The 16332-nt window shown below is 62.0% G+C and overlaps 3 protein-coding genes across 3 annotated transcripts; 2 read left to right on the top strand and 1 right to left on the bottom strand.

Annotated features, from left to right (window-relative positions):
• Positions 1 to 5540: 5540 nt before the first annotated feature.
• Positions 5541 to 10780, top strand: LOC117641115 (golgin subfamily A member 3). Its single transcript, XM_034378228.1, has 7 exons — positions 5541 to 5786; positions 5922 to 6269; positions 6344 to 6991; positions 7063 to 7328; positions 7986 to 8493; positions 8671 to 9478; positions 9557 to 10780. The coding sequence occupies exons 1-7, from the start codon at positions 5541 to 5543 to the stop codon at positions 10249 to 10251; spliced, it is 3519 nt and encodes a 1172-aa protein (XP_034234119.1). The 3' UTR covers positions 10252 to 10780.
• Positions 10781 to 11275: 495 nt separating this feature from the next.
• On the top strand, positions 11276 to 14985 carry LOC117641633 (tubulin alpha-1C chain-like). Its single transcript, XM_034379122.1, has 7 exons — positions 11276 to 11373; positions 12983 to 13205; positions 13292 to 13593; positions 13671 to 13949; positions 14026 to 14124; positions 14193 to 14532; positions 14627 to 14985. The coding sequence occupies exons 1-7, from the start codon at positions 11362 to 11364 to the stop codon at positions 14722 to 14724; spliced, it is 1353 nt and encodes a 450-aa protein (XP_034235013.1). The 5' UTR covers positions 11276 to 11361; the 3' UTR covers positions 14725 to 14985.
• Positions 14841 to 16238, bottom strand: LOC117641636 (39S ribosomal protein L10, mitochondrial). Its single transcript, XM_034379129.1, has 5 exons — positions 16085 to 16238; positions 15777 to 15970; positions 15589 to 15699; positions 15304 to 15502; positions 14841 to 15215 (listed from the first exon to the last, which is right to left on the bottom strand). The coding sequence occupies exons 1-5, from the start codon at positions 16104 to 16106 to the stop codon at positions 14998 to 15000; spliced, it is 744 nt and encodes a 247-aa protein (XP_034235020.1). The 5' UTR covers positions 16107 to 16238; the 3' UTR covers positions 14841 to 14997.
• Between the last annotated feature and the right edge of the window lie 94 nt (positions 16239 to 16332).

Here is a 16332-nt window from a genome sequence, read left to right as displayed (position 1 = left end):
CGGGCAGCTCGAAACGGTCCAGAGCTGTTCCATCGTCTGGTCGTGGAAGGTCTGGCCCCCGCCGTACGCACTCCTTGTCATCGCGTCCTGTCCGTATGTCTCTCCGCCAGTCGCTGCAGCCCGTGCGTCCGTCCGTTTGCATCTCCCGCGAGTCTTTCTCTCCCCCTCCCCACCCCGCCGCCCCGCCGACCGACAGTGATAGATAATCCGTCAAGTCGCCCTCCTCGCGCCGCGCCGGGCCGCGCTTTCCCGCCCCGCCACCGCACTACTGCCCCTGTCCTGCCCTCGCGGCACCGCGCCGCACCGCGCCACCTTCAGGCCTTCAGTGTTGCACCCCGCGTGTCCTTCCGTTTGGTCCGGCTCGGTGGCGAGGCGAGTTAGCACCACGTGATGAGCTAGTGACGCGGCGACGCGATCACGGTAAAAGAAATTTAGGGGTATTGATGAATGGTCTAAAAGGAGTCAATGTTGCATCCGGGCTTAGACCACGGCTTACGTAGTGCAGCCAACTTTCGTACCTGCCGGGTCTTAGACGGATCTCTCTTGTATCCGTTAAAGACCCGGTTTCGCGGAAGTTGCGACAAACACTGTCGCTGACACGCTCACGTCACGGCCTCGGCAAGTGTCCCAGCGCTGAGACCTTCCAAAGCCGAAACGTGCATAGCTTGTCAGAACATGGCCATACAGGCATCAGCCGCGCGGATCCGTGACAAGATCCAACCCGCGGTGCTGACATCACACCAGGCATGCCTCGGACCCCTTCCAGCAATCGGCACACGGGTGTCGTATATATGCCGCGTGAGTGTCCCCGACACCGCCACCGAGAGGGTAGGGCCAGGCTCCCTTCGCGGCCGAGGCGCCGCCGCCGACGTCCGGCTTGGCCGCGAGGGCCCCGCGCGGTCACTTCCCCGGCCATCGCCGGGCAGGCCGCCCCCCGGCCGCGCGTCCGACGCTCCCTTCCAGCGATTTTGCTGCACGCAGCACGCCGACACGACCGCCAGCGCCCCTAGCGGCCCTGGCGCGCACCGGGCCGCCGCCTACGCGAGGGGTATCGGCGGCCATACTCCGCCAGCGGCCCCCGGCGATACCCCTCGCAGACGAGCGGCGGGGAAGGCCAGGAATACCCCACGTGGCGCGCGCGTTCCGGGAATACCCCCTGCGCGTCGCGCGAGGCGTCTGCCTGCCGTTTTGCGGGCAGGATGGGCGGGCTACTACTGCGGTCTGGGGCCCAAACAGGCCGCGTTCAGGATGATGCCCTCTCTTTGTGTGCTTCGCGGTGCTATGGCGCTGCCGCCGCCACGCGGCCCCAGGCGGCCCCCGCCGCAGCAGCGCCGCGGCACCGCGCCGATGTCCGAAATAGCGGGGCTCGGGGGAGCACTCCATTACACTGGCGGCGGTCAAAGTTCACGGCACTCTCGCCCCATCCGTCGACGCCACCCTGCCAGAAGCCAGCAGGCCCAACTGCGCTCTCGTCGCACTCGTGGGGGTGCGAGAGAGACAGAGCGGCTGTCTGCAAACGGCCGGATGTGACCTGGTGACGCGCGCGGAAGTGCAGTGAGTTCTAAATGGGAGAGAGCACGCCGTGGATAGGCAACACGGTCTACGGTGGCGGGGGCGGTGCGGCGGCACTCTGCTACTTAGAGGGACTGACTCAGCTTATTGTTCTGGTTGCACAAGCGGGCGAAACCGAGGGCCGAGGGGGCCGAGGTAGCGAGGGGCGGCTGTTTTCCAAGGTGGCTCGGGAGATTTCGGGTGAAACAAGCAAAGGCCCTCACATCGCCTGTATTAAACGCCTCTGGCTCGCGCGGGATTTGGCCTGCGCGGTTGGCCGCTGGCAGCTGCCGCGGAGGACGGCGTCGACCGGCGCGCCACCGCGTGCGGGAGGCTGTTTTGTCTGGACGACGCGGAGAAACTCGGCTGCATGCACCAGGCCGGGGAAGGGTGGAGAAGGGCGGAAACGCATGGCAGAAGGTGGAGCGGAGCGGGGGCGGCGGGACCTGCGGGTGCGACGGAGCGCGGGGACGGTCCGGGGACGGAGCGAAGGGAGAAAGGGAGAAAGGGAGCGGCCGTCATAGGGCAGAAATAGCCCGTAGGGCAGCGGGGCGCAGCGCAGCACAAGGGTCCCTTCGCGCGTCGCTTTCCCCGTGTTTTATCCGCGCTTCATTTTCTCGTTTTCTTCTGAAAGGGGGTGGGGGCAATCCAAACAGCCTCCCCGGCCCGCTGGGGGGCCCCCAGCCCCCGCGGCCCCGCAGCCCCCACCCTCCGCCAAGGGGAGCTGAACACAACGCAGCGGCAGAACCAAGCAGCCCGTCGACGCGGCCGCACCGCCAGCACGCCGACGACGCCCTCCGACACCGCGAGCGCCACCACGCCGCCGGCACCGAGCGGTGCAAGCGGCCACCGGCCGGCCGACGAGCAGCAGGCGAAGCAGTGCAGCGACTCCGACGGCAGCACGCCGTCAACGGCAGGTGTGACCGCCACCAGCAACCACGTGAGTAGCGCCACCAACGTCGTGCTCCAAGTTTTGAATTGATTTCGATGCAATGTCCTCCCACCCCTTTGATGACCGACTGTAAACAAAGAAAAAATGGCCGCTTTAAAATCGTCATAATTATGGTATGGTCAGTTTCTTATGCATCTTTTCGTGTAGTCTCATGCGCTGCCTGTTAGACGATTCGGTCTACGTAATCGTCCCAGTCGTGACAGCTCCCACAGCATTGTGCGAGGAGTCCAGATTGGTTGTGTACTACGTAGCGCGGAGTTTCTAGATGCTCCGCCATACATCAAACTGCCTTTGTGACACACACACTCACACACACACACACATACATGGACACCGAGGGCGTAAACACCCCGGTGCAGTGCCAGCCGAACAATGGGCTCCTCGCTATTAACGCTTCGTAGTGCAGCGCTGTGTGTGTGTGTGTGTGTGTGTGTGTGTGTGTCCCTTTTGCCACCTCGCTGCCATGCTGCAACTGCCTCCGCTCGTTGCGGCTTTGTCCTTTGTGCGCCGCGCGCTCCATTTTCCGAATTTCTCATCCCGGGTCGTCCCGGCCCCTCGCGGCCTCTCGCGCGGCTGCAGGCTGATTCCGAAGAGTCATCTCTCCGTCTCTGTCGCGCTCGTGGGGCGTCCCGTAAGGGTGCGAGAGAGACAGAGCGACGAAAAGGCGATTCTTCGGGATCGCTCGACGGCCGGGGGGTCGTCGGCGGCCGCGAAGCGTCCGCGTGCGCCGCGGTGCAGTCCAGGCCGTTGCTCCGGTGTCGGATGGGTTGCCTACCGCCAGGCGGTGGCGGGGGCACTGCCAGGCTACCTGCCGACACATTGCCTCCCCGGCCGTGCCGGGCCTAGCCGTGCCGGGCCGCCGCCCCGTGACGTGGGGGTGCTATTTGTGGCGCGGAGTGTGTAGTGGGCTGCGTGCGAGGAGAGAGGCCGCCGTCGCCAGGACCGGCCGCGCAGCCACACTGCAGGGGCTCACGGACGCGGACTCACGGCCGTCGGCGTCCGGACGCCACCCTGCCGGCGTACCCTCCGAAAAACGGTGTCGCCGCGTGCGCGTGACGAGTGGGTGCGTGAGCCTTGAACTTTGCACGCGGAACGAACTCGGCCCGAGGAAACTGCAGGCCAGGCACGACCCGCGGGTGCGTGAACTTGAGCGCGGGTGTGTGAGTGTGCAGTGTGTGTGTCGGGGGTTGTTGGCAGCTGTGTGGCGAACTGGCCACGTTACAGCCAATTTGACGCAACGCCGAGATGCGTTTCAGCTTCTGGGTTGGTAGACGTTCAAGTGTCTTTGCGTCATCCGGATTTTTTGGCATGGAATGCGTGTGCTATATTAGCGGGAGAGTTGAAAAACGTTTTTGTTGGTCTGGTTGTTCAGCGTAAACCTTGAGTCCGTCCGTTTTGTTATTTCTAATGGGGGGTTTGGTATCCCCAATGGTTGCCAATGATGAAAGCCGTGCACGTCTCCGACTGCAGCTCTTTCCCAAAAGAATGCAATTCGCTGTCCGATCTTGGCGAGCGGTCATTTCCGGCTTGTAGTTACGCGGCCAACCTTCTTCTTGGTACTTCACGAAAATAACCCCGGTATTTATGAGGTTCCGTGTCAAGGGTGTCCCTGCCGTCGCTGCCGGTGCAAGATACCGCCAGGACACCGCCGCGCGAACCTCCAATTCAGACATTCAGCCGTCCACCGAAGCCAACCTAACCTAAATCGAGCCCGTCATTATGACGTCACCGTCACGCCCTCGACGGAAGGTCTCGCGTCTCTTTGGCTCAAAGTCACTCACGGCCTAGACTTGGGCGCCATCGTTGTTAAGCCTTATGATAAATCCGTGAAATTCCTCTAGGATTAACGTGGCACAGTGGTTTTTAAATTCTTCCGATGCTAAAAAATTGAAATTATTCCCGCAGCCCGCTGAGAGGCAGCCACCTCGACGCTCGACGGCTAGCCAGCCGCTCGACGCTTTTGACGACATAGCCGTTCCGTTCCGACTCCCCAGCAGTAAGATAAAGACGCCGCCCCGCCGCCGAGTCCAAGTCTTGGACAGAAATAGTCTGCGCTTCCTGAGCCCGATCGCCCGATCTCCGAGCACTCTTCAAATTATGCCATTTCTTACCTTTTGCCCTCTCCGCGTCCGCAGGTGAGCCCATGCCCGGCGGCCTAGGCGACACACTAGAGGACCATGGGCGCGGCACAGAGCGTCAGCTCCACCGACCACCGGGACCCGGAGGACGCCGTCGACCCCTGGTGGGGCAGCAGCGATGCACGCGTGAGTACATGCGCGTCTCGGCGCCGAATTTCACCATTGTCAGCTGGAGGCGTCCCGGGAGGGGGGCTAAGTGGGATATTGGCCGGCAGAGTCGTCGTTCCCGACGCATATGGCCTGGTTAAGGCCATCACTGCGGGCGTGGCTCGGCGGCTCGGCGGCTCGGCGACGTACCGCGGAAGCCAGCAGGCTGATTCCGCGCAGTGTTTCGTCGTTTCGTCGCTCTGTCTCTCTCGCACCTCTACGGAACGGCCCACGAGTGCGAGAGAGACAGAGCGGCTAGCCCGCGGCACGTGGCTGCAAGTGACCGCAGCCCCATTTCAGGATCACAAAGTCAATAAGACGTTGGCAGCGCGGCATCTTTGATTTAAAAATAGAAATAGCCTCCAGGAAGAGCGCGCGTGCCAAGTCGGGACGATGGAAAAATAAATCCCTCGTTATTCGTCTTGCAGAGCGCGACACCGCCGAGGGCTGACCCGGAGCCGGTGCCCGAGACCTTGTCCACGACGCCGTCCTCGACGCTGTCCTCGCAGGACGACATGCTGGGGCTGATGGTGCGGCGCGTCGAGGAGCTGACGGCCGAGCTGGCCCACGAGCGCCAGGAGCGGCACCGCGCCTGGAGAGAGGTGGTGGGGGAGGTGCTGGCCCGTCTCGGCCACGTCCACGGGGCACTCCAGGGGGACCAGGGGGACCAGGGGGGAGCGGCCGGTGAGGGCGACGACGCCGCGACGCACGCCGCGCCGCAGTTGTCGGAGTCGCGGCGTCGCGAGCTGGACATGCTGCGGACGCAGCTGGGCGCGCAGCGCGAGGCGCGGCGCCGCAAGCTGGACGAGGTGTCCGCCGAGATGGACCGCCTGCGCGCCGAGCTGGCCGCCGAGCGCGCGATGCGCGAGCAGCTGGAGCGGCGTCTGCACGACGACGACGAGGACCAGATGCTGCGGGACGCCATGCTCGTCGAGTCGGACCAGCTCCGCGACGACCTGGAACGCGAGCGTGAGGCGCGCCAGCAGGTCCAGCTGCAGGTGCTGCAGCTGCAGCTGCGCTGCGACGAGCTGCAGGCCGCGCTGGACGCCGCGGACGGCGACGCGCGACGGGAGCGCGACGCGGCGGGGGCGGCGCGCCTCGAGTCCGGCCGGCTGCAGGGCGAGCTGCACGAGGCCGCCGCCGAGCTGGCCACCAGCAGGGAGGAGGGCGAGCGCGCCACCGTCCAGCTCGACGAGGTGCAGCGCCAGGCCACCGCGCTCAAGGAGGTGGCCGCCCTCAGCAAGCGCATGCTCGCCATCCGCGAGGCGCAGGTGCACGACATGCGGCAGCAGCTCACGGCCATCGAGGAGAAGGTGGGCAGTCCCGAGCACACGGCCACCACACTCACCCACCTGCGCTCCGAGTACGAGAAGCAGATCACCAACATCCGCGGCCTCAAGCAGCTCTACGAAGAGCGCGCGCGCGTGCTGCAGCAGGAGAAGGACAAGCAGGCCGGCGAGCTGGAGCAGCGCACACAGGAGGTGGGTGACAACGGCTATTTGGTTGGTTGTTTAGTTTACCAGATTTGTTAACTCGGGGTGCTCTCTGCCACCAGGTGGGCGAGCTCCAGGACGCCGTCAAGGAACTGGAGGAAAAGGCCAGCCAATTGGAAGCGACGCTGTCGGAGCGCAGCGACGCCCTGGAGGAGCTGGAGTTCCAGCTGGGCGACTCGGTGGCCGAGTGCCAGAGCCTGACGGCGCAGATGGCCAGGATCAACGGACTCTTCACGCAGATGCTGCTGGGCTGCAGCCACCCCGACATCGACCTGGACCGCCTCGGGCACCTGCTGCACGAGAACCACGACCTGATCGCCGACATCACCGACAAGGACGGCGGCACGGACATCGCGCCCGTGTTGCCCAAGCTCATCCTGGACCTCATCACGCAGGTGGAGGAAGAGGCCAGGCTGAAGCAGGAGGCCGAGGAGGGGGAGGAGGAGGAGGTCTGCGAGGACGCGGACGTCAAGGAAGGCGAGGAGGCCGTCAAGCAGGAGGACCAGCAGTCCGCGGAGGGCCAGGTTCAGGCAGACGACAAGCCGGCCGACGAGAAGCCGGCTGACGACAAGCAGGTCGGCGACAAGACAACCGAAGACCAGCAGCCCGAGGGTGCACAGCAGAACCCCCAGGACGCGGAGAAGGCGGTCATCGCGGCCGCGCCCGGCAGGGAGGAGCTCGTCAACGAGATTGCGTCCAACCTGCCCAAGGCGAGTACCTCGCCACGCGGCGTGTTGTCGCCTCACTCCGGCGCCCGTCCAACAACACTCTCTGCTTGCAGGTGTGGGCGGTGCTGCGGGAGCTGGTGTCTCAGCAGGCGGGCCGCGGCGTGCGGCGCGGCTCGGTGGGCGACTCGGAGAAGGGCAAGGCGTCGTGCTACACCAGCGTCAACACGCCGGGCGGCCCGCGCAAAGTCATCTCCGTGTCCAAGACGTACATCCGCCTCAAGGACCTGATCGTCGAGAAGCGCTCCCTGCAGAAGGAGCTGTGCAGCCTCAAGCAGCTCAACGGGCACCTGGAGACCCGCCTGGACGAGCAGGAAAACAGGTGAGGGAGGACGCCAGCTGCACGGAGTGATTCCGAACAGCGCTTCGTCGCCATCCTCCTCTCACCCGCACGTGGAGCGTGAGTGCGAGAGAGATGGAGCGACGAACGCGCCGTTCGGAATCTGCCTGCAGACAAAGGTGGTCCGCGTAAGGCGCGCAAAGAGCAATCGCGACGCAGCGCGAGGCGGCCGGCCAAGACATGCAGGCCGGCCGGGCCGGTCGGGCAGCGCGACGCGTGCGCCGTCGCCTCGGCCGTCGCCGTGTCGCAACAACAAGTACAGTGCAGCGTATACTAATGCGCTCGGATTGCCCTGTTTCTGTTGCGCCTCGGATATTATTGGACGTGCTTCATCTCTGGCAGCGCGACGCGGCGGACGCCGTTTGAGCGCGATCGGGCTGCTCTTGTTGTCGCTCGCGACTCGCGGTGTGGCGGCTGGCAGCGACCTTGCAGCGCGCCGCCACGCCGCCGTGTTGTGACGCGGGCTAACGCGGGCCGGGCCGCGCGGTGCAGTGCGTCACCGCGGAAGCGGCGCGCGGAAGGCAGCACCGCCAAGCCCAAGTATGGGCCGCCGGCCATACCCCGCGCGCGGAGCCGGAGCCCCGGCCGCGGAGTATTGCCGAGTCGCACGCGTTCTGACGACTGTTGCGTTGCTTGCAGGCTCGGCAAGGTGTCGTCCGAGCTGCACAAGACGTGGGGGCTGGTGGGCCGCCTGCAGGCGCAGCACCAGCAGCTGCACACGCACGAGAAGATCCTGCGCTACGAGCTGCACCAGAAGCGCGAGCTGCTGTCGGAGCTGAAGCAGGAGCTGGAGTACTGCCGCGAGAAGTGGGAGAGCGCGCGCGAGAAGAACTCGCAGACGGACCGCGAGTGGCGGGTGCTGCGGCGCGAGTTCGCGGCCCGCAAGACGAGGGACGCCACCCGCCTGGACGACCTCAACAACTCCACCTCCGGCGAGAGCGGCCTCGGCGAGGACAGCGGCGAGGACGACGCGGACGTGTCCTCTGGCCGGTCCGAGACGCCCTCCGTCGCCGAGGACGCCGTCGTCACCTCGTCGCTGGCAGAAGAGGACCTCGTCGTCGCGGCGCCAGACCTGCCTGTCGACCCGGAGAACGCCGTGGTCGAGGAGGCGGCCGCGCCCGCCGAAGCGTCGGCCGTGCCGATTCAGGTGAGTAGCTCCGGGCGCCTGCGAACTCGAGGGCGGGCCGCTCCGTTACGCGCGGGCGTTCGGCGGCACAGCATAACCTCCAGGCGCTCCAGCGTGGCCGCCGAGGCCCGCCGGGCTGCCCTGCGCCTTGACTCCAGCGCGCTGACTGAGGCCGCGTATCTTTATGTGCTGCTGCAGGTGTCGATGGCGCCGCAGCTCGAGGCGACTGAGGACGTGGAGATGCTCCCCCTGGAGCTGGCCCCGGTGCGCGCGGTCACGTCGAGTGCGTGCCGCGTGGTGACGACGGAGCCGCTGACGGCCACGGTGGTGCGCTCCGCCGCCGTGGTGCTGCAGACGGAGGTGGTGCCCGCCCAGCGCGCCACGACCACTCCACTGCCAGCGGCGCGTCGCCTCGGGGACGACGCCTCTGACGCCTCGGACAGCGACGCGTCGGGGCCGCGAGGAGCAGTGCGCGACCTCACGGACCTGAAGGCGCGGGCCCTCGTCACCTACGCCCAGCGCGTCGCCAGCATGCGGCAGCAGGACACCCTGCAGGACACCCTGCAGGACACCCGACAGGATGCCCAGCAGGACAGCCAGCAGGACAGCTCGCGGGACACGGAGGAGGAACCCGACCAGCCGAAGCCGAAGTGCAGGCCTCTGGCGGCGCGGCTGGACGTATCCCCGGCACCACTGGGAACCGACAGTCGAACGGACAGCCGAACGGACAGCCCCCCGGACACGCCGCAGGACACGGCGCTGCGGCCCCCGCCCACCAGGGTGGTGCCCGTGTTCGACCCGCTGGCCGCGGTGCGGCCGCCACAAGCCGCCCCGCAGTCCGACACCGCCACGCCCATGCTGTTCGGCTCGTTCGACGTGGCCTCGCTGGACTTCTCCGCGCTGGACGTCACCAAGTCCCTGGCGCCGGCCGCCGTCCACGAGGAGCAGCGTACCGCCCCCGTGGCGGAGTCGCCCTCAAGGGAAGGGTTATCCGCGTCCAGCCAGCGTGAGTACAGGGAATGTCAAACCGCTAATTGAAACCTCTCTCACGCAGTTTTTAAAATCTTTCTTTTCGTTTGCTTAGTGACCAGCAAGTTGACGGAGACGGCCTCGGCGGCCAGCAGCGCGAGGTCGCAGCGCACCCCGGAGGAGATCCTGGCGGACCGGTCGGCTCGGCTGCAGCGGCTGGAGCAGCAGGCTGACTGGCTAAAGCGGAAGGTGGCCAGCAACAACCAGCGGGGCACCGCCCTGTGCACCAAGCTGGAGGAGCTGCACGAGCAGTACGGGTCTGCCTCGGCCACCACCACAGCCGCGGAGCCCTCAGCGACGGCCGGCGTGGCGTCGGCAGTGACGCCTTCGGCCTCTCTGGACGCGGCCACCACGGCCTCGACCGTCGCGGCTTCGGTATCCACGGCCTCAACCACCACTGCCTCGGCCACCACGTCCTCGGACGTCGCGGTCCCGCCGACCACGGTCTCGGCCTCCACCAGGACCCCGGAGGAAATCCTGGCGGCGCGCGCGGAGCGACTGAGCCGCCTGGAGGAGCAGTGCAGCTCGCTGTTCAGCCAAATGAACCGCACCTCCAGGTTCAGCAGTGTGCTGTCCAACCGCCTCGAAGAGCTCCACGAACACTACGGCCAGGACGCCGCCAACACCGCGCCGGTCCCGCCGGTCCCGCCACCCATGCCCGGCGTGCTGCCCGCCGCCCGCCTCCCCGTCAGCGAGCCGCCCCCAGGCGCCGCCCCCGAGGAGCAGCGCGAAGAGGGAGGACCGCGGTAGAGCGTCGGGGGAGGGAGGGGCGTCGTGTGGGTGCACAGGGGTTGCTGAAAACGACTTATTTTAATGAAAAGATAATGTTTAGTATTGATAATTCTGTCTTGAGAAGAAGACTGATGGCGTTGCCGTGCTGTGAATTTTCAAAGACGGAAGACGAAGAGTCGAACGTGATGTTTCAGACGATAGATGAAGGCGGGTGGAAACTTCCGTAGAAAAAGAACATGTGGAAATGCCAGGTTCGTGCCACATTGATACAGAATTAGTGTTTAGTAGCGTTAAAATACCACAGTTTTAAAAATTACTTAAGTATTTGTGCCAACATTACCCTACGAACCTGCTCCACTTTTACAAAGGACAGGACCACGCGCTTCTTATGTGAAGTTGCAGACATCACAGTCACAGTTTAAGTTTCTATACAGTCTGATACCATATATTCTGTATATTTTCGTACCTGCTGCTTTGTTTTGTATTCGGCAATGCGAGAAGCATTGCTCCCAATAATTGTGTACAAATATATATTGTTTTAGACGATTGCATTTTGTCGTAATTTTACCCATCTAATCCCATTCGTACTAGGTATTTCTTTTCAATTCCCACTTGGTGCTCTACCGGTGCATTCAGGTCTCTCCGGCTTTAGAAGTTTTTCCTGAACGTAGAGGTACAGGAGGCAGTCACCGGGGTCGAACGCGACCTGCCCTAATTCGCCGTCACTACACCGGAAGTCCGGCCGGGCGTAATGCGGACGCGTGGGTCGGCGCGTTGCGCGTTCGGGCAGGACAGGGTGCTGGAAGTGCCAATCGATGTGCTTCTGTGTTTTGTGTACGTCTGAACCCGTCGCGGGGCACGGCGGGCACGGGGCGCGCTTCGGTGCGTGGCGGCAGTAGCGGGCCTCCGGTTGCACCTCGCCGACACGGCGCCGACTGTACCCTCTCGGCCCCCGCCTCCCCTCAGCCCTCGCCCGCCCTCGCCCGGCCGCCACCGGGGGCGCCGGCACTGTCACCGCGCCCAGACAGTCAGTCAATCCGGTCAGTCCAGCGTGGTGAGGGGAAGCAACCGGAGCAGCGTTCTCGGCGTTACCGTCGTCGTCCTGGTGAATCGGCCCTCGTATCTGCTATGATGAAATCGGTAAGTGTGTTTCGCTCGGTGGCGCCATCCGTCACAGCGTACTTAATGCGGGGCCGCCCCATTCCGAGGGGTCTCTCTCGCACTTATGGGGCGTTCCGAAGGGGTGCGAGATAGACAGAGCGACGCAACGATTCCACGGAATCAGGCTGCCGCCAGGGGGCCAGGGGGCATCAGAGGCTCTCCAGGCGTCTCCAGGCATCACCGCGACGTCCTGCGCGGGGGCCGCGGCCATGCCCCGGGGTGGGGCTCGGGGGCCTCGGATCCATCACGCCGCACACATAAAGGGTTGGCGTGGGGCGGCAAACGCGGCAGGTAGTGGTGCGTCTCAAAGGGTGGCGGGGCGCTATGTATCGGGGTGGCCAAGGCCGCCAGGGCCCGCGGGCCGAGGGGGCCTGCACCGAGGCAAGTCAAGGCACTCGAGGGCGGAGCGGGCTGCAGCGAGCACGGCGCCATGAAGCAGCAGGGCCAGCAGCAGCAGGGCTCGGCGTCGGCGGGGGTGAGTCCGGCCGTCGTGAGGGTCTCGGCTTCGAATACCGACGGCGGCGGGCTGTTTTCGACCTTTTCGTGTGTGTTTGTGTGTGTGTGCGCGCGCGCAAAAGAGAGATAGAGAGAGCCCCTTCTGCCCGTCTCTGTGCGTGAGCGTGGCCGCAGGACCAGGTGAGGCGGCCAAGGAGGGCTCGGGGGCAAGTTGAGTCGAGGGCCGCACGGACTCCCCGGACTAGGCCAAGGCTCGCCAAGGCTTGAGGAGCCTCGCGACAAGCACGACAAGCCTGTCCACACCAAGGGCGCTTGATGCCTGATCGATACGAGACGGGCCACTCTGCGGCCGACCGGCGCTTCTGTAATGGTTTCGCTGGAAAACGCAGCCGTTAATATTTGACGACCGCGCGGCATGACTCGGCTCGGCAGGTGGTCGCGAAAGCGGGGTGCGTCGTAGCTGCTCTTGGGAACGCGAGCAGACGCCGCCAAGGCCGAGGCGCGGCGGGGCGTCGCGGTGGCGCATCGCGGTGCGGCCCAGGGGCTCAACAGGAAGTGCCACGCAACGACAGAGAGACGGGCAGCGGGCACCGGGGGTACTTGGTGTGTCCCAGCGAAACACGGCGCCACTCGTGCGGATAAGGCTTGGGGGGAAGCGTTTCCTTGCTGGAATAACTGATTGGGGGCGCGAGGCGTTGCGATGCGCGCGGCCCTCCCCGCCCTGCCGTATCTCGCGTCATCGTCCGGGCAGTGGGTCGCGCCGAGGGGGTGGGGGAGGTCACTGTCCACGGTATCGACAGGTCGCTCCTCCGTGCGACATGCCAAGAGAGGGAAGCCCCGGTTACCCACTTCCCATGCGCCTATGGCGCGCTATGGCGGCGGCGCCCGTTGTGTCCACCTGGCCCATCCCCTAACAACGCGCGCCGAAGGAGGTCATCGTGTAGATGGTCTAGATGGCCGGCCTGCTCACGCGAGACGCGCTTGGCGGCGTGGCGTGCCCCGCGCCGAGTTTGACCCCGTTGCCAAGACCGCCACCGTCGGCGACGTTCGATGCGTCGTCCTGCCGGCCACTAATTGACCATGCCGAGGCCGGGTTAGCCCAACGAGTGCACGTCGCTGCCCCTTGCTGCAGCGGGAGTGCCTGTCCATCCACATCGGCCAGGCGGGGGTGCAGATGGGGTCGGCGTGCTGGGAGCTGTACTGCCTGGAGCACGGCATCCAGCCCGACGGCCAGATGCCGGCCGACACCACCCTGGGCTCCGAGGCCGACTCGTTCAACACCTTCTACTCGGAGACCTCGAACGGCAAGCACGTGCCTCGCGCCATCTTCGTGGACCTGGAGCCCACCGTCGTCGGTAAGCACCGTGGCCTCGATCGTGGCGACCACGCATCAGTGGCTGTGTGTTTTCAGTGTAAGTATATGTTCTCTTCCGACTCGCAGACGAGATCCGCTCCGGCGCCTACCGGCAGCTGTTCCACCCGGAGCACCTCATCACCGGCAAGGAGGACGCCGCCAACAACTACGCCCGCGGCCACTACACCATCGGCAAGGAGATCATCGACGTGACCCTGGACCGGATCCGCAAGATGGCGGACCACTGCCACGGCCTGCAGGGCTTCCTCATCTTCCACTCGTTCGGCGGCGGCACGGGCTCGGGCTTTGCGTCGCTCCTGCTCGAGCGGCTGTCCGTCGACTTCCCCAAGAAGAGCAAGCTCACCTTCTCCATCTACCCCGCGCCACAGGTGAGGTGACGCGTGTGGCCGCTAGTCGCGGTGGTTTCAGCTTGCAGTAATTTTCCCCTCGTCTTTCCCCTCGGTAGGTGTCGACGGCGATGGTGGAGCCCTACAACGCGATCCTGTACACGCACCCGACGCTGGAGCACTGCGAGGTGGCCTTCCTCGTGGACAACCAGGCCATCTACCAGATCTGCAAGGAGAAGCTGGGCATCGAGCGGCCGCGCTACACGAACCTGAACCGACTCATCGGCCAGATCGTGTCCTCCATCACGGCCTCGCTGCGCTTCGACGGCGCGCTCAACGTCGACCTCAACGAGTTCCAGACCAACCTCGTGCCCTACCCGCGCATCCATTTCCCCTTGGTACAGCGCCATACAGGACTGTGGCCTTTTTTCATTGTTTAAATTGCTCAACTGTTGTCATTTTACTTATTTTTAGGCAACGTACGCACCCGTCATTTCGGCCGACAAAGTAGGCCACGAAAAAATGACGGTGACGGACATAACGAAATCGTGTTTCGAGCCCAACAACCAGATGGTGAGTGCTGCTGCGTGTTTCGGATGCGGCTGCAATGCAACCATCTGCAACGCACCCCGTGTCGTCAGGTCAACTGCAACCCCCGCAACGGCAAGTACATGGCGGTGTGCCTGCTGTACCGCGGCGACGTGGTTCCGAAGGACGTGAACGCCGCCATCGCCCTCATGAAGAAGGAACGCACCGTGCAGTTCGTCGAGTGGTGCCCCACGGGCTTCAAGGTGGGCATCAACTACCAGCCACCCACCGTGGTGCCCGGCGGCGACCTGGCCCGCGTGTCCAGGGCCGTGTGCTCGCTCTGCAACACGAGCGCCATCGTGGACGCCTGGGCCGCCCTCGACAACAAGTTCGACCTCATGTACGCAAAGCGCGCTTTCGTGCACTGGTACGTCGGCGAGGGCATGGAGGAAGGTAAGTCGTCCTCGTCGTGGGACCCGTCCGACTGGCTAGTTGTTGCCTCCACTATTCGTAAGCGTCAACCTTGTTTCTCTTGCTTTGCGCTCAGGTGAATTCTCAGAGGCGAGGGAAGACCTGGCCGCGCTGGAGATGGACTACAGAGAGGTGCAAGAGGACTCTGTGCCAGACGACCAGGACGACTACTGAAGCCTCCAGAGTTCATTTGGGTCCAGCACTGTCTCAAAGGCAGGCTTAACAAATTATTTCCTCCACAACAAAGCTTTGTCATAGGATGGTTCAAGGTTCAAGAATGGAAACACAACTTTTATGTACACTTTATTGAAAATGTATGGGTACCTTGTAATCTCTTTTACAAAAGTACTATAATAGTTCATCAGACAATCTCAAGAATTTATAATAAAAGTAAATTGAAAACTTTAAGGTAGTTTCATCTAAGTAACTTCTAAATTGTTGGTTAAATTATTGGTCCTTTCCTTCAGGTGTTGATTGGAGTTGATCAACTCTCTGCTTGAGTTGTTGAACCAAGGTGTTTTGGTGCGACTGGAGACCCTGTGCTACACTCTGAGCACCGCTCAGAAGAGTTTGAACAATACTTGCTCTAGCTGTGTCGATATCCGGGATAGAAGCCAAAGATTGTAACTGGGTAAAACTAAGGATTCTTCCATCAACAACAGCACCTACAACATAAAAACAATAGAACACTTTTCGGTAAAGACATTAATGATATTAAAATCATTGTCTGGAGATTTTAATCACATAACTTACACAGTAGATGGTAGTGGGGTAGTTTTTGATTGATAGAAACAAGAGAAGAAATATTTGCTTCAGGTGAAAACACCATAAAATTAACAGCATCAAAGAGCGGTAGCAGGTTTCGGAACTCAGTATCACCAATGGCTTCCTTTACTATGTGTTTATTTCGGACAACTATTTTCATATTGGCTTTAAAGAAGAGTATCTTGGCCTGTAAAAGAACATTTAAAATGGAACAAATGTAAACGTACAAAAATTCCATGATCTTGGTTGATCACATCTCGGATACAAACATACCTGATGCATTTCATGAAAATCATAGTTACACCGAGTAAAAATAGCGGAGAGTGCAGATGTCTTAAACATGTCACGAAGTTCAGAGGCATAGATCTTGTCAAGTGCATCAAGCTGCAAAAAAGTCAGAAAAATAAAAATTTTGCAACCCACTTAAAATTTATCTTCCGACATCATGAATGACAACTTACGTCAACTGGGGGCATGATCTGAACAGGTTTCAAACACTTATCAATGGGAGGACGGGTGTCCTCCTCATAAATCGGTTTAGTAACTGCCAATAATTTGGATTTGAGAAAATGTGGATGTTTGGGTCGTTGAATATTTGGACGGTTTCTTGAAAATCGAACCTGTTGGTATACCAGAGGGAAAACTCGAAGAAAACCTGAAAAACAAATTTGGCTTAACCTCCAGAACTTGAGTAAAACACATTACATTAGACAGGAACGAGGATCCGCTAAGCTTGACAGACAGTCTCTCTCACTGTCGTTTCCCAAACCTTTATTAGTGCAGGTTGCCATGGCTCTTCTAAGATCAATTACAGGAAAAAATGAATATAAACCACTATCTAAATTAGTTGAAGCATGCCAGCAGACTCTTTCTGCTTCTGCTAGAACACCTGCTGTATACCAACCTGACGGTGCAAAAACAAATCAACAGGATGCATGAAAATCGTTTCAGCTAAGTTAAAATGTTATTTTACGTAATCTAAGAAATTTCAATCATCACTATTTGAAATTTAAAAAA

This window comes from Thrips palmi, unplaced genomic scaffold (genome assembly GCF_012932325.1).
Source record: "Thrips palmi isolate BJ-2018 unplaced genomic scaffold, TpBJ-2018v1 HiC_scaffold_15, whole genome shotgun sequence".
NCBI classification, from domain to species: domain Eukaryota; kingdom Metazoa; phylum Arthropoda; class Insecta; order Thysanoptera; family Thripidae; genus Thrips; species Thrips palmi.
Note: the sequence above shows the minus strand (reverse complement) of the source record. Positions and strands in the feature narration are given on the sequence as shown.

Bases quoted from the DNA above. Each gene is read 5' to 3' on its own strand.
- LOC117641115 (XM_034378228.1), top strand. From the start codon at position 5,541: ATGCTGCGGACGCAGCTGGGCGCGCAGCGCGAGGCGCGGCGCCGCAAG. The intron at 7,329-7,985 runs GTGAGGGAGGAC...CGTTGCTTGCAG, and splicing joins CTGGACGAGCAGGAAAACAG to GCTCGGCAAGGTGTCGTCCG. The intron at 9,479-9,556 runs GTGAGTACAGGG...TCGTTTGCTTAG, and splicing joins GTTATCCGCGTCCAGCCAGC to TGACCAGCAAGTTGACGGAG.
- LOC117641633 (XM_034379122.1), top strand. The intron at 13,950-14,025 runs GTACAGCGCCAT...ACTTATTTTTAG, and splicing joins CGCGCATCCATTTCCCCTTG to GCAACGTACGCACCCGTCAT. The intron at 14,125-14,192 runs GTGAGTGCTGCT...CCGTGTCGTCAG, and splicing joins TCGAGCCCAACAACCAGATG to GTCAACTGCAACCCCCGCAA.
- LOC117641636 (XM_034379129.1), bottom strand. From the start codon at position 16,106: ATGGCAACCTGCACTAATAAAG. The intron at 15,971-16,084 runs GTTTGGGAAACG...TTTGTTTTTCAG, and splicing joins GGCAACCTGCACTAATAAAG to GTTTTCTTCGAGTTTTCCCT. The intron at 15,216-15,303 runs GTAAGTTATGTG...TTTATGTTGTAG, and splicing joins ACCCCACTACCATCTACTGT to GTGCTGTTGTTGATGGAAGA.